General features: G+C 36.0%; 1 protein-coding gene across 1 annotated transcript; it reads left to right on the top strand.

Moving 5' to 3' along the window:
* The first annotated feature begins 12,713 nt into the window (after window positions 1-12,713).
* LOC110858903 (bestrophin-3) lies at window positions 12,714-16,367 on the top strand. Its single transcript, XM_022107788.1, has 3 exons — window positions 12,714-12,828; window positions 14,746-15,488; window positions 15,831-16,367. The coding sequence occupies exons 1-3, from the start codon at window positions 12,714-12,716 to the stop codon at window positions 16,365-16,367; spliced, it is 1,395 nt and encodes a 464-aa protein (XP_021963480.1).

Here is a 16,367-nt window from a genome sequence, read left to right as displayed (position 1 = left end):
GATGCTGGACAAAATTATGATTTTGCCGATCTTGGTGCAGCCTATTTTGTTGGCCGTGACTCATTGGGAGCTGTGCTGACTTATTTGCATTGTTAGCATAATATCTCGACTTGTTTTGATATCTTTGATTTCTCCAGGGTCTACGTTTTTGATAAGAGTGCAACTCCTCCGGAATATTGGATCTCACTGAGCCTTCAAAATGTATTATTCTGTTTGAGATTGATTCATTTGTGAATTGAAATTCATTGTTTCCGATGCTTCGCATTAGTGAACGAGCGATTCTATTCGGTATTTCTGGTGGTAGTTCATTTGGATTTTCTTTCCTCCATTTAGGTTCTGTGTGAATAGTTTTCGATTGATATTTGGTGCAGTCTATAAATTTAATTGAATGTGCTTTTGGGAATTCAGTTTTTGATGTGGAATATGCAAGGGCGAGAATATATTCAAGTATTGTTTGACGTTTATCTGTTTCTGTGATTTCTAATTCATCATCAATGTAGTCTTGAATATGTGAGAGGACCCTTAAAATTAATTTTTGTTCGATAAAATCTGCCGAACGAGAAGCCACTGTTTGTACTGATTTTACGTATGTTTCCTTTAAATCTGTAAACTTTTCTAAGGATTCTTTCGGTAGAAGGTGGAACTGGGGGATGTGAAAATCGTTTTTAGGATTAAATAATAGTTTTCCATGAGCATTAGCACCATCCACATTTCTGTGCCAATATTTGCACCGAAAGTAACTGAAAAATAAATCCACCAGTTTTGCCATTAATTCATTACTCACTTGCACATTCAAATTACGCCTGAACCATTCGTCCAGAACTTCCAACGAAGGTAATAATGGTAAGATTCCCACTTTTTTAAGCTTATCAAAATAATCTTTCACCAGAACATCCGTATAATATCTATTCATGTAATCATGAATACAAAGACGCTTATCTGGATCTATTAAGGAGAGAAATTCACGATTGTCCTCCAAATCTTTCTTGTTCACAGCACTGAGCCTACGGGATTTATTTGGTTGATTATAACTGATTTCTGAATCAAATTTTCGTTTATTCGAAGCACCACGATTCAGGACAAAAATATCACGATTTTGAGCACTCTTCAAACTTCGCGTTTCCACAGGACGATTAAATTCAGATGATGAATCAAATAAGATGTCTTGACTAGATAAAAGATCTTGAGATTCTGGTTGGTCAACCAGATTATTAAATAAATTTTGCTCGGTTCCTTGATTGTTTCCTTCCATTAGGATCGTAAGATTCCGAAGTGTGGGTAGCAACTTTTTGAATGAATTAAAGCACTTCAAACTAATGGAAAGATTTATTTATTGAAGTAATTTTGCAGTAGCGACCGGTTTCATAACCTTTCATCAGGCTGCATACATACATATGTGAAAAATGGCAAAAAATTGTAATTAAATTATTGTAGACTTATTGTAAAATTATTGTAAAATGTATATAAAATGACTTGATACCTTTACAAAGTGGTAAATTTAATAAATGAAGATCTCTACTATATAAAATAGTTCAAGTTCATCCCTAAAAATATATGAATTAAATGCAAAAATGTATAATAGTAATAATAATAATACGTTATTGAGGTCATGGTCACAATAGACTAGAACGGAAAACACTTTTAATGTGGAAATTATAATATCTCCGATTTTGCGAAATCCGAGAGCAGTTTTAATTTCTGTGTGTACTAACTCTTTATTCTTAAATTCATCCGTGACATATTCTCATCAAATTTCATCTACTATCGTTTTTACAGCGCAAGTTTTATTTTTTGATTAATCAAAACCATTATTCGAAAGTTTTAAAACGAATATTTCTAAATCTTTGAAATTTAATATTTTGAAAATTAAGATATCAGTTCCTTAATTAAAAACCCACAGTGCAGACTCCATATAGCCCGAGTCAGGGACAGAGTCCCTGACTCCTCCAGGATCACTCTGATTAAAATTTGCTCAGTTTTAGCTTCATATCCTTTCGTGAGAAGCCATTAGGTATCACCGTGCCGGATTTCATGTTTTTAAAGTAATTTCTAAAAATCGGTATGGGTTACCCCATAGGGTCGCTCCAGATAAGAATTTTACCAATTTTATGTCATATTCTTCTATTAATACCCATTAGCAACCTATCTACCAAATTTCAGCTTGTTATAACGATTTTGAAAAATCGGTATGGGTCATTCCATAGGGTCCCTCAAGATGAAAATTTTTCCAACTTTTAGTCATTTTCATCTATTAGGAGCCATTAGCAACCTCTGTACCAAATTTCAGCCTTCTATGACAATTTTGAACTTTTGGTGCACAATACCCCACCCACCTAGATGACCCCCACTGGTCAACCACTTGACCGATTTCGCCCATCTTCGAACTCGTTTCCTAACTTTGTCCAATATGCATATGGTAAAAATTTCAAGTCAATCGGTTCAGCCGTTTTAGCTCTATCGTGCCGGACAGACGGACGGACGGACGGGCGGACATGACGGTTCCATAAGCCCTGACTCGGGCTAAAAACAGGACATCCCGAAAATTTTGGAAATTAAAAAAAAATTGCAAAGCGAAGGTTATAGGAATTACAAAGTTATTTCGGGTACAATTTTCCATTCTTTCTTGAAAAGTATGATCAAAAATGTTTATTAATTCCTTTAGAGGTAGACCCGCAACTAAAACGGCAAAATATTAGTTACTTGTTTTCAAAAAATTACAATATTAAATTGAACTGGTCAAAATCGAAAAAATGTCATGTCAATTTTGTGCTTATCATAAGTAAGACACCATAAAATGTAAAGTGTTCAATATTTATTGATTAAAGATGTATTGCAATCAGGGCTTTCTAATGAATTATCTAATTAAATAGCATGTTTCAACTAATTATCAATTACTAATTAAAGTTAACTACCGAAGCTAATTTTTATTAATATTTACTTAGAAAATTACTAAACCTCATTAATTAATTGGTCAATGTTCTAATTAATTAGGTAATTAATTTACTTAATTAGCAACCTGGGTTTAATTACTAATTACCAATTAATTAGACGAAATATTTTCCTTCTAATTATCAATCACGAATTAATTAGGAATGATCCGAAAATACCATATCATGATCTGAAATCCTGATTTGAAAGTTGGGAACGGATTTGGCAGCCCTATTGACTTCTCGACATGTTTATATAAATAATTGAGGTATGCATTTATTGATAAGACGACGTAAGGAAACCAGTTTATTTATCACCTTGTAGCCTCAAGTGCATAAAAGGAGCGACGGGGCTGCTTTTTCGGCAGAAGCTTGTTTCATCCCTGATCGGAAAGAACTTGGTACACTCTAAGAAACCTGGTGATAACACTACCACCACGCGGTGGTCATATGTGACTCTTCCGGAATGGTGACAGCTGCAACCACCGCAAGGTGACAACTGCACCACCGCACGGTGATTGATCATCACTGAGCTGGTGATGGGCATCCACCATCCGGTGGTCTTCTGCCACCTGCCGGTAGAGTCACATATGACCACCGCGCTGGTGGTAAAATTTCTTAGAGTGTAGTCTGAGCAAATAATATTGCCGAAAACATTTTGAAATGAAGCACCTAAAACTGGTAAGATTTCCAGTTTTCAAAAGTTGAAAAAAATTTGTAAGAGTAATGTGATAAAATTTATTTTAATTTTAAGAATACAAAAAGTAGTATCTATTTAAATTCCACTTTTCACAGCCCTCATATGTTGAACTGTTCGCATTCATTTCTTCGACAGAGAGTGAATTTTATCTAACAATGGAGGCGCAAACCATGTTCAGCCCAGATAATTTTTTGACCATGTTAGTTTGAAAGAGCAAGTCTATACTAACAACATTTGGCTCGGCACTTGGGCAGATGCGCAAATTTCAGCACGTTATGGGCGCCGCAAGTTCGCAAAATCGCACGAAGTTGAGCTCGCGCTAGGCATTACCCGAAAAATCGTGCGTTTTTGCGAACTTGCGGCGCCCATAACGTGCTGAAATTTGCGCATCTGCCCAATACCGAACCAAATATTGTTTGTATAGACTTGCTCTTTCAAACTAATAAGGTAAAAATATTATCCGGGCTGAACATGGTTTGCGCCTCCATTGTAAGTATTCAATACCTTTTGAATCAAAAGTGAATAATTTATTTAAAACTTTTAAATGGACGAAATATTTATTGGATGCATATTCATTCATTTCATGTTCATTAAGAATGAGGGAACAGTTTTATTCATTGTTTATTTTTCACTCAATGAGGAATACAATACATGAGGAATACTGAGAAATCCATGTCTCTAATAAGGGGAATTTGAGATAAAATAACAAAAATGAATAACTAATAAATATTTATTATCAAATTGTGAATGATTGAAAATTTTTAACTTGAGGGAAATTTTAAATGAAGAAAACTTTTTTGAAGAGGAAATTTTGGTTATAAAATTGTGAATAAAAACATTTCATTCAACTTGGCATTTCTAGGTCGTCCCACTAATTTGTGTTTTATCAAAAAGTGTCTTCTCCGTTCCACTTGAAGGCCAGAACACTCCTCCCACCTTAAAAATTCCCACGGCAATGGTAACAAATTTTTATTATCTTACTAAATAATAACTTCCCGGGTAACGTATGTATGTACCACTTGAAAATCCTGACAGGCTTGGCAAAGTCGGCTGAAAATGGTGTAATTGGAAATTCCCGGAAATCTAGGCAGATGCCTTTCATCATATACGGGGGATGGTAAGAAGTTTGCCCTTATTAAGTTGCTTCGTTTACTTTATGCGAAGACTTTGTCCGTCTTAGAGGTGAAATGAATTACCAAACCGAAAAATCCATCCGATCCATTATCCATTTGGATTTATTTGATGATCCACAACCTCCCCTCCTTAGTCGTGGCATACTCTCTATTCGCACGCAGTAGAACTTTTACTGAAATTGAGATTTCTGAGAAACTACGGCACTGCCAGTCTCCAATTACCCCTAAACCATAATTTGAGTGAATTTGTGACTCGCAATGCAGTAGTTTCTCAGAAGGCAGGCAGTGGTGGCCGAGTGGTCATCACACTACTGTACTTCAAGCCGAATGGAGGGTCTGAGTTCAATTCCCAGTACTGGCAGAGAGTTTTTTCCCTTGTGGTTTTCCTCCCGAACCGCAAAAGGCGTTTATTTGCCAACGAAATTGCCGACGAAATGTGATGATTTGCCAATTATATTAAGGTGGCCCTTTATAGGTATGAGTTCCTTGCTGATCAAGCGATCATTTTTAGTTACCTTACATTAATGCACTGGCTCAACGTTTGTATGCCACTTGTTTTTCATTGTAATGATTGACCATTTAAAATATGCACCACTTCAACAACAATTTATCGGTATTCTGCTCAGCGTTTATATTTCGTTACAACATTTGTACCTTCTACATGCAGATAAAGTGTTACCGATTCCTCATTGCTTAAAAGGTACCTAATTAGTACCTAAAAAATGACAACATACTAATATATATTCACGGTAATGATTTGGTGACGAATGGGCATTGATTTTTGTGTAAGCTGAAAAAACCGCCAAGCATAGATTCATATTATCTATCCGTTCAGTCGTGCCTTCAGACATTGCAAAAATGTCGCAACTTAAAAATTTTTCAGTTGTATATTTTCCTTCTGACAAAACTATTGAAGTAGTGCCAAGTAAGTGGATTTTAGAAGATAGACAGAAGTGTTCATTTCCAATTAATCTACTCACAGGATTTCGGAAGATTCAGAAGGATTCAAGCTCGACTCCAGATCCAAATTGGCCAATTTGGGAAGTTGAATTTAAAAAGAGTTATGGTAAGGAATTCAGTAATGAAATGTCCTAAGAAATCAATTTTTTAAATTTCTTATTTATATTTCTTGCAGAGGATTTTTCTGCAGCTGATAGCAAAGCGAAAAAACTTTTAAGCGCATTATACGTAGATAGTAGTGACAACGATCCCGCTCAAAATGTAAATCATATAGCTGAAAGCAATTCTGGTAATTTTTTTAAACACTTCAAACATAAAATATTTGTATAAACTTAAATTTCAAAATATGCATGGGCTTGAATGTTTGTAGGCGAAGACCAAGGAAATGTTGATGTGACAAGTTTGTTTCCACCTAACATAACATTTGAAGATCAAAGGCTGACAACGCTTATCAATGAATTTAGAGGTTAGTCATTTGATTAATAATGTATTACAATTATTGCGTTTTTTGACGTATTTCATAAAATTTTATTTTAATATGCACCATAGGATTTCAAACTGTATCCTTACAAAATCAACTCATTCTCCAGGAAGAAATTCGTGAGGGCAAAAGTATACTTTTGAAGAAGCATATATGCTTCTTCGCAGTACTAATTCTGGAAATGCACAATCTAGGACAGCAAAGGACACTTTGTGGCCACTAAGGAGTGCAGAAGATTCAATAAGAGTTGACGAAATTTTAAAAAATCCGGATATTTTCAATGAACAGGTGTTTATTAGAATAAGCATGAAAGATCTACACAGCAATTGTGATGTGCTTATATTTTATTCAAATATGACAACTAATTTTTATAGGTGCTCTTATTATCTGGTCGTGGAGACACCAATGCTACCAAAACTGTGAACTTCATTCTAAATTCCATAATTCAACACCAATTTGCTCTGCAGCTTCGCTTCACTTCGGATTCTGGAAAAGTTCCATTTAAGGGGACAAATTGTTGCAAGCTTGTAAGAGATGAGAATTGTATATCTTTTATTGTATTTTAAAATATGGAAAATTTTAAATATTGCGAATAATTAAGGATAATTATTTTCTTAGAAGCTGTACAAAAATACTTTAGTTTCCTTCCTACCACATCAAATCTTATTGGGGATCTGACAGAGAGCAAATTAAATTCTCAAATTGCTAAGTGGCTCCGAGATTCCATCAATCGTGGAGAAGAAGGAAAAGAAAATCGAGCAAAATATGGGAAGGCAAAGGTCAACACGGTCGCGACGGGTCAAGAAACAACTTCACAAAATGTTGATGATGATTAGAAATAATCCAACCCCGTTAATTGGATCTCAAGCAGCAACAGATAACAGCGTAAATTTAGTAATTAATGACAATAATTTAATTGAAAATATTAATATTGATACACATATCTCCAGTAGCGATAGTAGTGAGAACGAAGAAGAATTGCACAACGGTAAAACCTAAATTGAGTCACTAGATAAATTAGCAATGTTAAGAAATTGGGCAGTAATTCATAATATCACACACAGTGCTCTAAAAGGTTTATTAGAAATTTGTCGGGAATGGTTTCCATTAAGTCACTTTCCAATTGATCCTCGTACATTATTAAGGACGGAAACAAACATAAATATTGAAATTGTAGATGGAGGATCTTTTTACCATTTTGGTTTAGAAAAAGGCATTAGAAGAATTTTGGAAAACAATGCAAATATTTTACTTTTTGATTTAGTTAGTGTAAGTTTGAGTATTGATGGATTACCAATAAGCAAAAGTTCCAATTTACAATTTTGGCCAATAATTTGTAAACTCAATGGAGCTATTTTTAAGAACAAGATATCCATCGTTAGTTTATTTTGTGGAAACAAAAAACCTCTATCACTTGACAGTTTTCTCAACCCATTGGTAGAAGAGTTAATAACTCTAAATACGAAGGGAATAATTTATAATAACAAAAGAATTCCTTTCTCACTGCAATACATAGTCGCTGATGCTCCAGCGAGAAGCTTTATTAAAGGAATAAAAAACCATAATGCATATTATGGATGCGAGAGATGTTATTTTAAGGGTGAATATTCTGGTCGAGTAATTTATCCTGTTGGTCAAACTTGCCCATTGTACACAAATCTTTCATTTTCTAGTAGATTATTTACCTCTCATCACGATGCAAATTTTATTTCCCCTTTAGAAAGAGCGAATGTAGGCATGATAACTCAAATTCCTATTGACTACATGCATTTATGCTGTTTAGGAGTAATGAAGAAATTCATTTTAGCTTGGACTAGTGGCCAAATTCCTCATAAATTGTCCCAAAAGCAAATAAGTATAATCTCTTCGAGGCTTTTAAATTTCAGGACTAGGACACCTTCACATTTTTCTCGTAAACCAAGAAGCTTGTCTGAGGTTAAGCATTGGTAAGCAACAGAGTATCGTAATTTTTTGCTATATTTTGGCCCAATTAGTTTAAAGGGAATTTTGTCCACTGAAAAATATCACCATTTTCTTTTGCTGCATTCCGCTATTTATATTCTAGCTTCTTCATTGGTAAATAGCACAAGTTGGATAGATTTAGCGAAAGATTTGCTGAATGACTTTGTAATGAAAATACCTATTTTGTATTATAAGGAGATGCTAGTATTTAATGTACATTTACTGACTCATTTAGCTGATGATGTGCGAATCCATGGCCCACTTGATAGCTTTAGTGCTTTTCCTTTTGAAAATTTTATGCAAATTATTAAGAGAATGTTGAGGTCAAAATATGCTCCGCTTAATCAAGTTGTTCACCGTCTCTCTGAAATGCACGATTTAGAAATGCCTTCTTCAAAAAATTACTTGAATTGTTCATTAAACATTTCCCCAAAGTTAGGAGATAACTGTTACTGCACCGTTGACAAAAAAGTGTGCTTAGTTGAGATATACAAAGGTGAGATGATGTGCAGATTTTTTGAAATATATTCACAGCCAAAATCATATCCTTTTGAAAGCAAAGAAATTGGTATTACATATGTCAGCAAATTGGGAATTTTGCAAAAAGTTGATACATCAATACTTTCCAAAAAATGTGTAATCCTGCCTTGCGGAAAAAAGAGTTTAATCATACCGTTGTGCAATTCATTTGAAACAAATAGGAGAAACTAAATATTATCATTATAAATATGCTATTAATTGTTATTAATTTATTAATTGTTAATTAATGTAAAATTATATTAAACAATTTTGTTTAATGTTATTAATTCGTATGTAAGAAATTATAAAAATGCCAAAACTTAATAAACATTTAGTAATGAAATATCGGTGTCTGAGTGACTGTTTTTCAGTAACGATAAATAAGTACATATTCTGCACCAAACCGTAACTTTATATCGGCACTTATTTGGAAGATTTTTAGGTGGCTAATCATCACCTTGAAATATTGCTACATTTCGGTACCAAATAAATGGCACATTTCGTTACCAAATAAGCGCCTCTCGTCAGTACCCGCATCAGCAACACAAAGCGTTGCGTTTCGGTAATATTGAAGTACCATTTTTCGAATACTATTTCAACGCTTAGGTTGCGGCTCGGGCTATCTGACTTGTTGCACAGGCCATTCCACTGCGGGTACCATAGTTAGCAACCTGTGACCATCTATTGCTACACTTATCTGAGGTTTGTTTCACTTGTAATTCAATTGTATTCATGGCTAAAATTGGGAATCAATAAAGACGACATTTTTTTAAATCTCAATTTCTGTAAAAGTTCTACTATAGAGTAAGTTGTGTTATTTCCTAACTGCAAGTCTTTCAGCTCGCCATATATCCGAGGTGGATGGGGAGCAGGTTTTAGCACCGTCTTCAGAGCAGCTCAGCCGCCTACTTTGGAATGGTGCATGTCTGACAGTAAATGTAGTGATCTTCTCAAAGGTTGTGAGGGGAATACGGTATGTCAGAACAACGTCGTTCAATGCAATATGCACCCCAAGTGCCTCCAACATGTTCATTTGTACGAGAAGCAAAAAAGAAGTTTCGGATACCGGCCACCATATTGGTAACTATTCGAATATTTAAACAAATCTGTAAAAAAAATATGAAAGAAGGGAGGAAATTTCAAATAAAGGGGCTCATCTCATCTAAATAAACTAATCTAAACGAATGAATCGCAACAGTAAAGGGTGTTGACTTAATTCGATCACATTTTTTTCTTGGTGAAGAAGCAAGTGCAAATTTCTTTTTTTTAACGTAAGCATACATATCGACGGCCAAGTTTTTCGAAATGTTTAAGATTTGGTCTGTGCAAAGAGGGCTTCAATTATTTATACTTTTAACCCTTTTGTTGTGACTTTGTGGACTTTTTCCTAAAGTAGAAATTGCGATAAAATTTTACTCATCCTGAAATGAGTGTGATCGAATTAAATAAACACTCCTTATACAGATGTGTGGTGCTCGGCAGTTTTGAATTTCATAAAATTTGGTCCTCGTGCCATGGTATGAAGTATGTATGTACAACAATACGATTGTGTTGAAATTTTGGAATTATGAAGTTCAAATCAATACAAGCAACGTTTCTGGGGGCAGTTGCGCAATGGTCGACACTTACCAAAATTAGGAAGCCAACAAGAGTTTTCATGGTAAAAATGGTAATTTTTCACTATCGCTATTTTTAACTTGGACCTCAAATATTGTCGTAAATTCTTAACCATCGCACAAACTGTTTTAAGAAGGAAATCATAATTAGCGATTTAAATGATAAAATCTTCAAGGATAAAAAATATTTATTATTAAAAATATTATACTGGACAATTATTTTCGTTGGTTTAGTATTTTTTGCTCACGTTGATTATGTCTTTTTATAAATAGTTGCTACTAATTTGTCATGATTTAAAAATTGTAATTCAATAAATTTGTAAAAAAATTGAATTACATAGTACTTATTGATAACTAATAATCCTGTGGGGATTTCTTGACATGACAATTAATTAAACCATTGCAATAAACTTAATTTTTTACGCTATTAAAAATATGTTTTGCAAATAACATGATCACGAACCTTAATGCCTAATTTCACATGACAATGTCCAACATATTTACGTACTTATCGACAACATTACATGCTAAATAATTTATGGACAAATCGTTACCAGAGCAGAGGTCAACGCCGACGAGTTTGTCGGCGGCGGCGGCGGCGCCAATTTTGGAGGATTTTTCGGCGGCGTGGGGGCGCGGCGCGCCGCGGTGGTAACAGATTTTTTTGTAAAGAAAACTTTGAAAAATTAAATGAAAATTAATTCCTGAATAAGGCACAACTTCAAAATCAAGCAGTACCAAAATCCGAAAATGAATACGTTGTGGCTAGAAGTACTCGAAAATCTCGGCAGATGCCGTTCCTGATCTATGGGGGATGGTAAGTTTACCTCGTATTACTCTTATGAATTATGGTAAAGCATTTTATCCGGCTAGGGAGCCAATCCACACTTTTAAAAGAATGTTTCCATTTTGAACACGAAGTGAATACACTTGCAGCCTTATATTAACGCAGCAACTTTTTTTCAAGATACACCAGAGTAATGTTAAAAAATTAATCGAACAATTAGTAGTCACGTGGCACTCATCCGTCCGTTGAGTGGTCAATTTGAAGAAAAATATTGGCAGGAAAATTTAATTCTTGCGTAAATTTTCTCTCGATTTTTCCTACACGTGGCGATAACCAAGGGAAGCATGAACTTGGACTATCAATATTTTTCTTAAAGAGGCCAATTCAACGGATACAGGAATGCCACGTGATTCCTAATTTGTAGATTGATTTTTTACATAACCCGCTGCAAAATTCCGAATGTACCTTGAAAAAGGGTTCCATTGTTAGTTAGACAAACTAAATCTTGGGTACCATTAACTCGTAGAAATGCAAAGTTTACGATTGGAGTACACACCAATAAGCATTTTAAGAGTGCAAGAAGGTTCATTAGGTGTGTGCTTTTCCTATGAGCGTATCCTTAATCATATCCACTCCTCGACTTATGTCGGGACCTTGGAATGTAAAATTCGCCTCAGTATGAAACTAATGTATATAATAATAATAATTTATTCATTGAATAATTCTTGCGAGGCTCATGTCCCATAGAATTATAGGTCAATTCTCAGCATGATTTTACAATACAACAGGTTTGAAACTAATGTGTGACGCAAACTTTTTCAGTTCACCAGCTGGTAAGGGATGGGGAACGCGGATTACGGACACCAATTTGAGAAAATATTTTCAAGGAGGGGGACCGTGGTGGGGTTCAACGTTTTTCGACCAGTTTGACTTATCTATATACTGAAAGTATACCATAAAAATTATCGTTGTTTGTCGTTGTCGAATCGCATAATTCTTGCTCCCCTTTGAGTGGGTGTGGCGGGCGCAAATGTGGCCATGGAGTCAAACCACTTCAGGGTTATAGTACACTCATAGGACCCTACCACATATCCAAAGTACATCAAGATCTGAGAGGGGCAGGTGGTAAAGCTCCCCTCCTAAGTAGTAGGAGCACGTTGCGAAGATAATTATTTCCAGATTGTAAATGCTGAATAGACATGTATTTAATGATGCAGTTGCTACACACAACTTAAATAAATATTATATTTTAAGTAACATCTTACATAGGCTGAAAGGGCGAAAAATACCATTTAAATATGGCCCTAAAATTTGAATGGGTTGACCGAATTGAATTCGTCGAAATTTGCTTATGTTGTCAACAAACCAATCTGCTTGTATTCCTAATTTTTTCAAACATTTTATTTGAAAAATGAAGAAGCATTATTCCTCAGAACCGGAAGTGGTTTTGAAGACGCTTTCCTGAGAGGGTTACTCACAAAGAGAGACTGCAAACCGACTAAAAATCGACGAATTCGAGGTCAGTCAGGTATAAATATACAGTGTACATGGGGTAATATAAAGCACCTGACATAAACAAAAGGCGAATCAGTACCTAATAGAAAAAAAAACATTTTAAATGGACCAAAATGGGGATTTATCGTGTTAAAAAACCAGTTGTCAAAGAAAACTCCAGGATTCAGAGGAAGATTTCAAGGAAGATTGAAACAAGTCCAGACACTATTAGAAAAATCATTCGTGAAGGTTTGGATAAACAGAGTCCTCGAGAAACGAAAGTCTAAGCGTTGAATCAATGTCAACCTCAAAATCATAGGACCAGCTCTGAAAAGCCTTCAAAAGCCACCTGCCAGAAAACATAGTGAATGTACTGCCGCAGTCAATTAGGCCTGACATTACCCTAACTATTGGCAAGGTGAGAGAAAAATATATTCCCTCAAGGACGGTGAAAAATTTGATGAAATGTGGAATTTCGATGCATGAAAAAGTGATTTGAAAAAATAATGGTGGTTCGAGTTCTGCATAGCAGAGAACCACTCCTCTTATTTGAGGAACTACCAAATGTAAAAATTAACTCCCACTTATGTATTGGCAATGTTTTGAAGCCACTGCTGGGAGTTCGTCTTACCAAATTCGATCCTGTTGAAATTAACAAGATTTTCATTCATAATGACAAAATATATGGTGCCACATATATCTGTGTGAAAGTTTGAGACATCAATGCTCACTGGCGGGTAAATAAAATTCAAACCTGTCGCCAAAATCGGGTAGAGCAACTCAAAAAATAGTTTTCTGAATTTTTTTGTAAACTTATTTTTAAAAAATTCCCTCGTCTTGCTCACTTGAAGCAGATGTGAGTAAGAATTAAATAATTCGACAAGCAGATCCGCTGACTATTTCAAAAGTGGAAATACTCTATTGAATTATGCTCCCCATATGAAAAGACTTAAAACTTAGCAATTTTTTCGGGCGCCAAAATTTTCCCTGGGGGGTTATGAGAACAATGAGAGATTAATATGATGCACAGCATATCTATGGAACGGGTTGATGAAATTTCAAAAACAAAATTTTGTTAGACTCCCTGGATCAGTACCCCGATAGGCTTTTCGAACTGGGGTCGAATTCCGATTTTCAGGGTTTTTTTGCAGCGACGCAAAATTGACTCAAAAATTAGTTTTTCGCTATGACGAAAAAGTTTGACGAAATGTTAATACATTAGCTATTCACCAATTTTTACTACGTTGCAAATTATTAGTAGTAGAATAAAGGTTAAATTACCCAAAAAGTCGAAATCGACCTGCGTGACCTTTTTCGGGGATCGAACGGTCACAATGTCAAAGGTCATATTGCCCCATAAATGGGGTATCGCTGGAAAGGTATTGGCGAGAGGATTCAGAATATGTATACTTTGTGGGGTCTGAGACCACTCCCTGCAAGTCTAGAGGCCAAAGAACGAAAATCGGCAGTTGTCCAGAATTTAACACAGCAGTGGATTGGGAGCTAACACGGAAGCATGCATAGGAAAAATTCAAAAATATTCTTCTGGCTCTATGTTTGCGGGGAGTGGTTTCAGACCCCACAAAGTATACATATTCTGAATCCTCTCGCCAATACCTATCCAGCGATACCCCATTTATGGGGCAATATGACCTTTGACATTGTGACCTTTCGATCCCCGAAAAAGGTCACGCAGGTCGATTTCGAATTTTTGGGTAATTTAACCTTTATTCTACTACTAATAATTTGCAACGTAGTAAAAATTGGTTAATAGCTAATGTATTAACATTTCGTCAAACTTTTTCGTAATAGCGAAAAACTAATTTTTGAGTCAATTTTTCGTCGCTGCAAAAAACCCCTGAAAATCGGAATTCGACCCCAGTTCGAAAAGCCTATCGGGGTACTGATCCAGGGAGTGTAATAAAATTTTGTTTTTGAAATTTCATCAACCCATTCCATAGATATGCTGTGCCCTATGTGCACCACATTAATCTCCCATTATTCTCATAACCCCCCAAGGGAAATTTTGGCGCCCGAAAAAATTACTAAGTTTTAATTCAGTTCTTGTGGGGAACATATTCCAACAGAGTTTTTCTACTTTTGAAGTAGTCGGCGGATCTGCTTGTCGAATCATTTAATTCTTACTCACAACTAAACTTTTTACAGGTTTCTACGTCTCCTTGGTGGTCGGCCGTTGGTGGGAGCAGTTTAAAAATATCCCTTGGATTGACACTCTCGCGATCTGGATCAACGCGAATATTCGCGGCAACAGGGAAAAGGACCGTCTCCTTCGGCGAACCCTGATCCGCTACGCAAATTTGACCATTGTCCAATGTTTCATCCTAATTTGTCCCCGTGTCAAGAAACGTTTCCCCACGATGGAACATCTCGTCGAGGGTGGCCTTCTGCTGCCGAATGAGAAAGAAATAATGCAAGATCTGTCCGCCTCCCTGCACAAAAAATACCAAACCAATTGGATCCCGCTCGTCTGGGCGGCGGGAATCGTGACGAGGGCACGTACCGAAAATAAAATCAAGAACGATTCCGTGGCAAACATTTTACTGACGGAGCTAACAAAACTGAAGGATCAGTTGAACATGTTGATAAGCTATGATTGGATAAGTGTACCCCTCGTTTACACGCAGGTCGTCACGCTGGCGGTGTATTCGTATTTTTTGAGCTGTCTGATGGGGCGGCAGTGGCTGTTTAATCGGGAAGGAGCAATTAAGAATAGTTCCTCGGCGGAGACGGAAGACAAGTGGAATGAACTGGATATCTTTCTCCCGTTTTTTACAATATTGCAGTTTCTCTTTTATATGGGATGGCTGAAGACGGCGGGGTCCTTGCTTAATCCTTTTGGTGATGATGACGACTTTGAGCTTAATTGGTTCGTGGATAGGAATTTACAGGTGAATACTATGTACATTTATTTGTTATTATTTGTTTATATATACATATGTATAGAAATTATGTACATAAGAGTATTGTTTGAATACGTTAATTAAGTAATTCACGAAGGCCTAGGTAACATTGTAAAATTGCAAACTTCAAAATACTTTACAAAATTGTAAATTATTTTTAAAGAAGCTCACGAATTTTTATGAATTTGGTCAGATCACAATCTCATTATAATGATAAAAGTTTATCAATTCATATATTTTTTGTTTCCACAAAGTTTGGCTCAATTTATTTACGGAAATGTTAAATGCAACCTTGGTGAATCAATAATTTATTAGTTTCGCATTTTCCAGGTTGGCTATCTAATCGTGGACGGGATGCACAAAGAAATCCCTGAGCTATTAAAAGATCAATACTGGGATGAAATTGTGCCTCCCGAGCTGCCTCACACGGTTGCCTCCGAAGCCTACAAAGAGTCCCCGTTCGAAGGGTCCACCAGCAATGTGATCGTCTCAGAAAAAAATGCCGCTGTCATGCCACCCTCCGACCCAGCCCTTCATGCCTCCGCCTCTTCTCACAATTTGCTAAAAACGAGTCATTCCGCAAAAAAGATGACGCCAATTCCCGACCAGCCCGAAGACCAGAGCCGTCTCCTCGATGCGGCGGCAGATGGCGCCATTGAAAACGTTGACACAATTAATTTCGATGCCTTAACGGAAGGAGAGGGGACCCACCCAAGCATTGAGGACGTGTTTGGAATAGAATTTAAAGTGAAAAAGCCATCGGACGAAGAAGTGAAGCAAGGTGGGAGTGGAGATGAGGAAAATCCCGATATGATCGAGTTGGATGAAGTGGTTGTTGGGGAAGGTGCAAAAGATACCAAAGATTAA

The sequence above is a fragment of the Folsomia candida genome, unplaced genomic scaffold, assembly GCF_002217175.1.
Source record: "Folsomia candida strain VU population unplaced genomic scaffold, ASM221717v1 Fcan01_Sc023, whole genome shotgun sequence".
In the NCBI taxonomy this organism is placed as follows: domain Eukaryota; kingdom Metazoa; phylum Arthropoda; class Collembola; order Entomobryomorpha; family Isotomidae; genus Folsomia; species Folsomia candida.
Note: the sequence above shows the minus strand (reverse complement) of the source record. Positions and strands in the feature narration are given on the sequence as shown.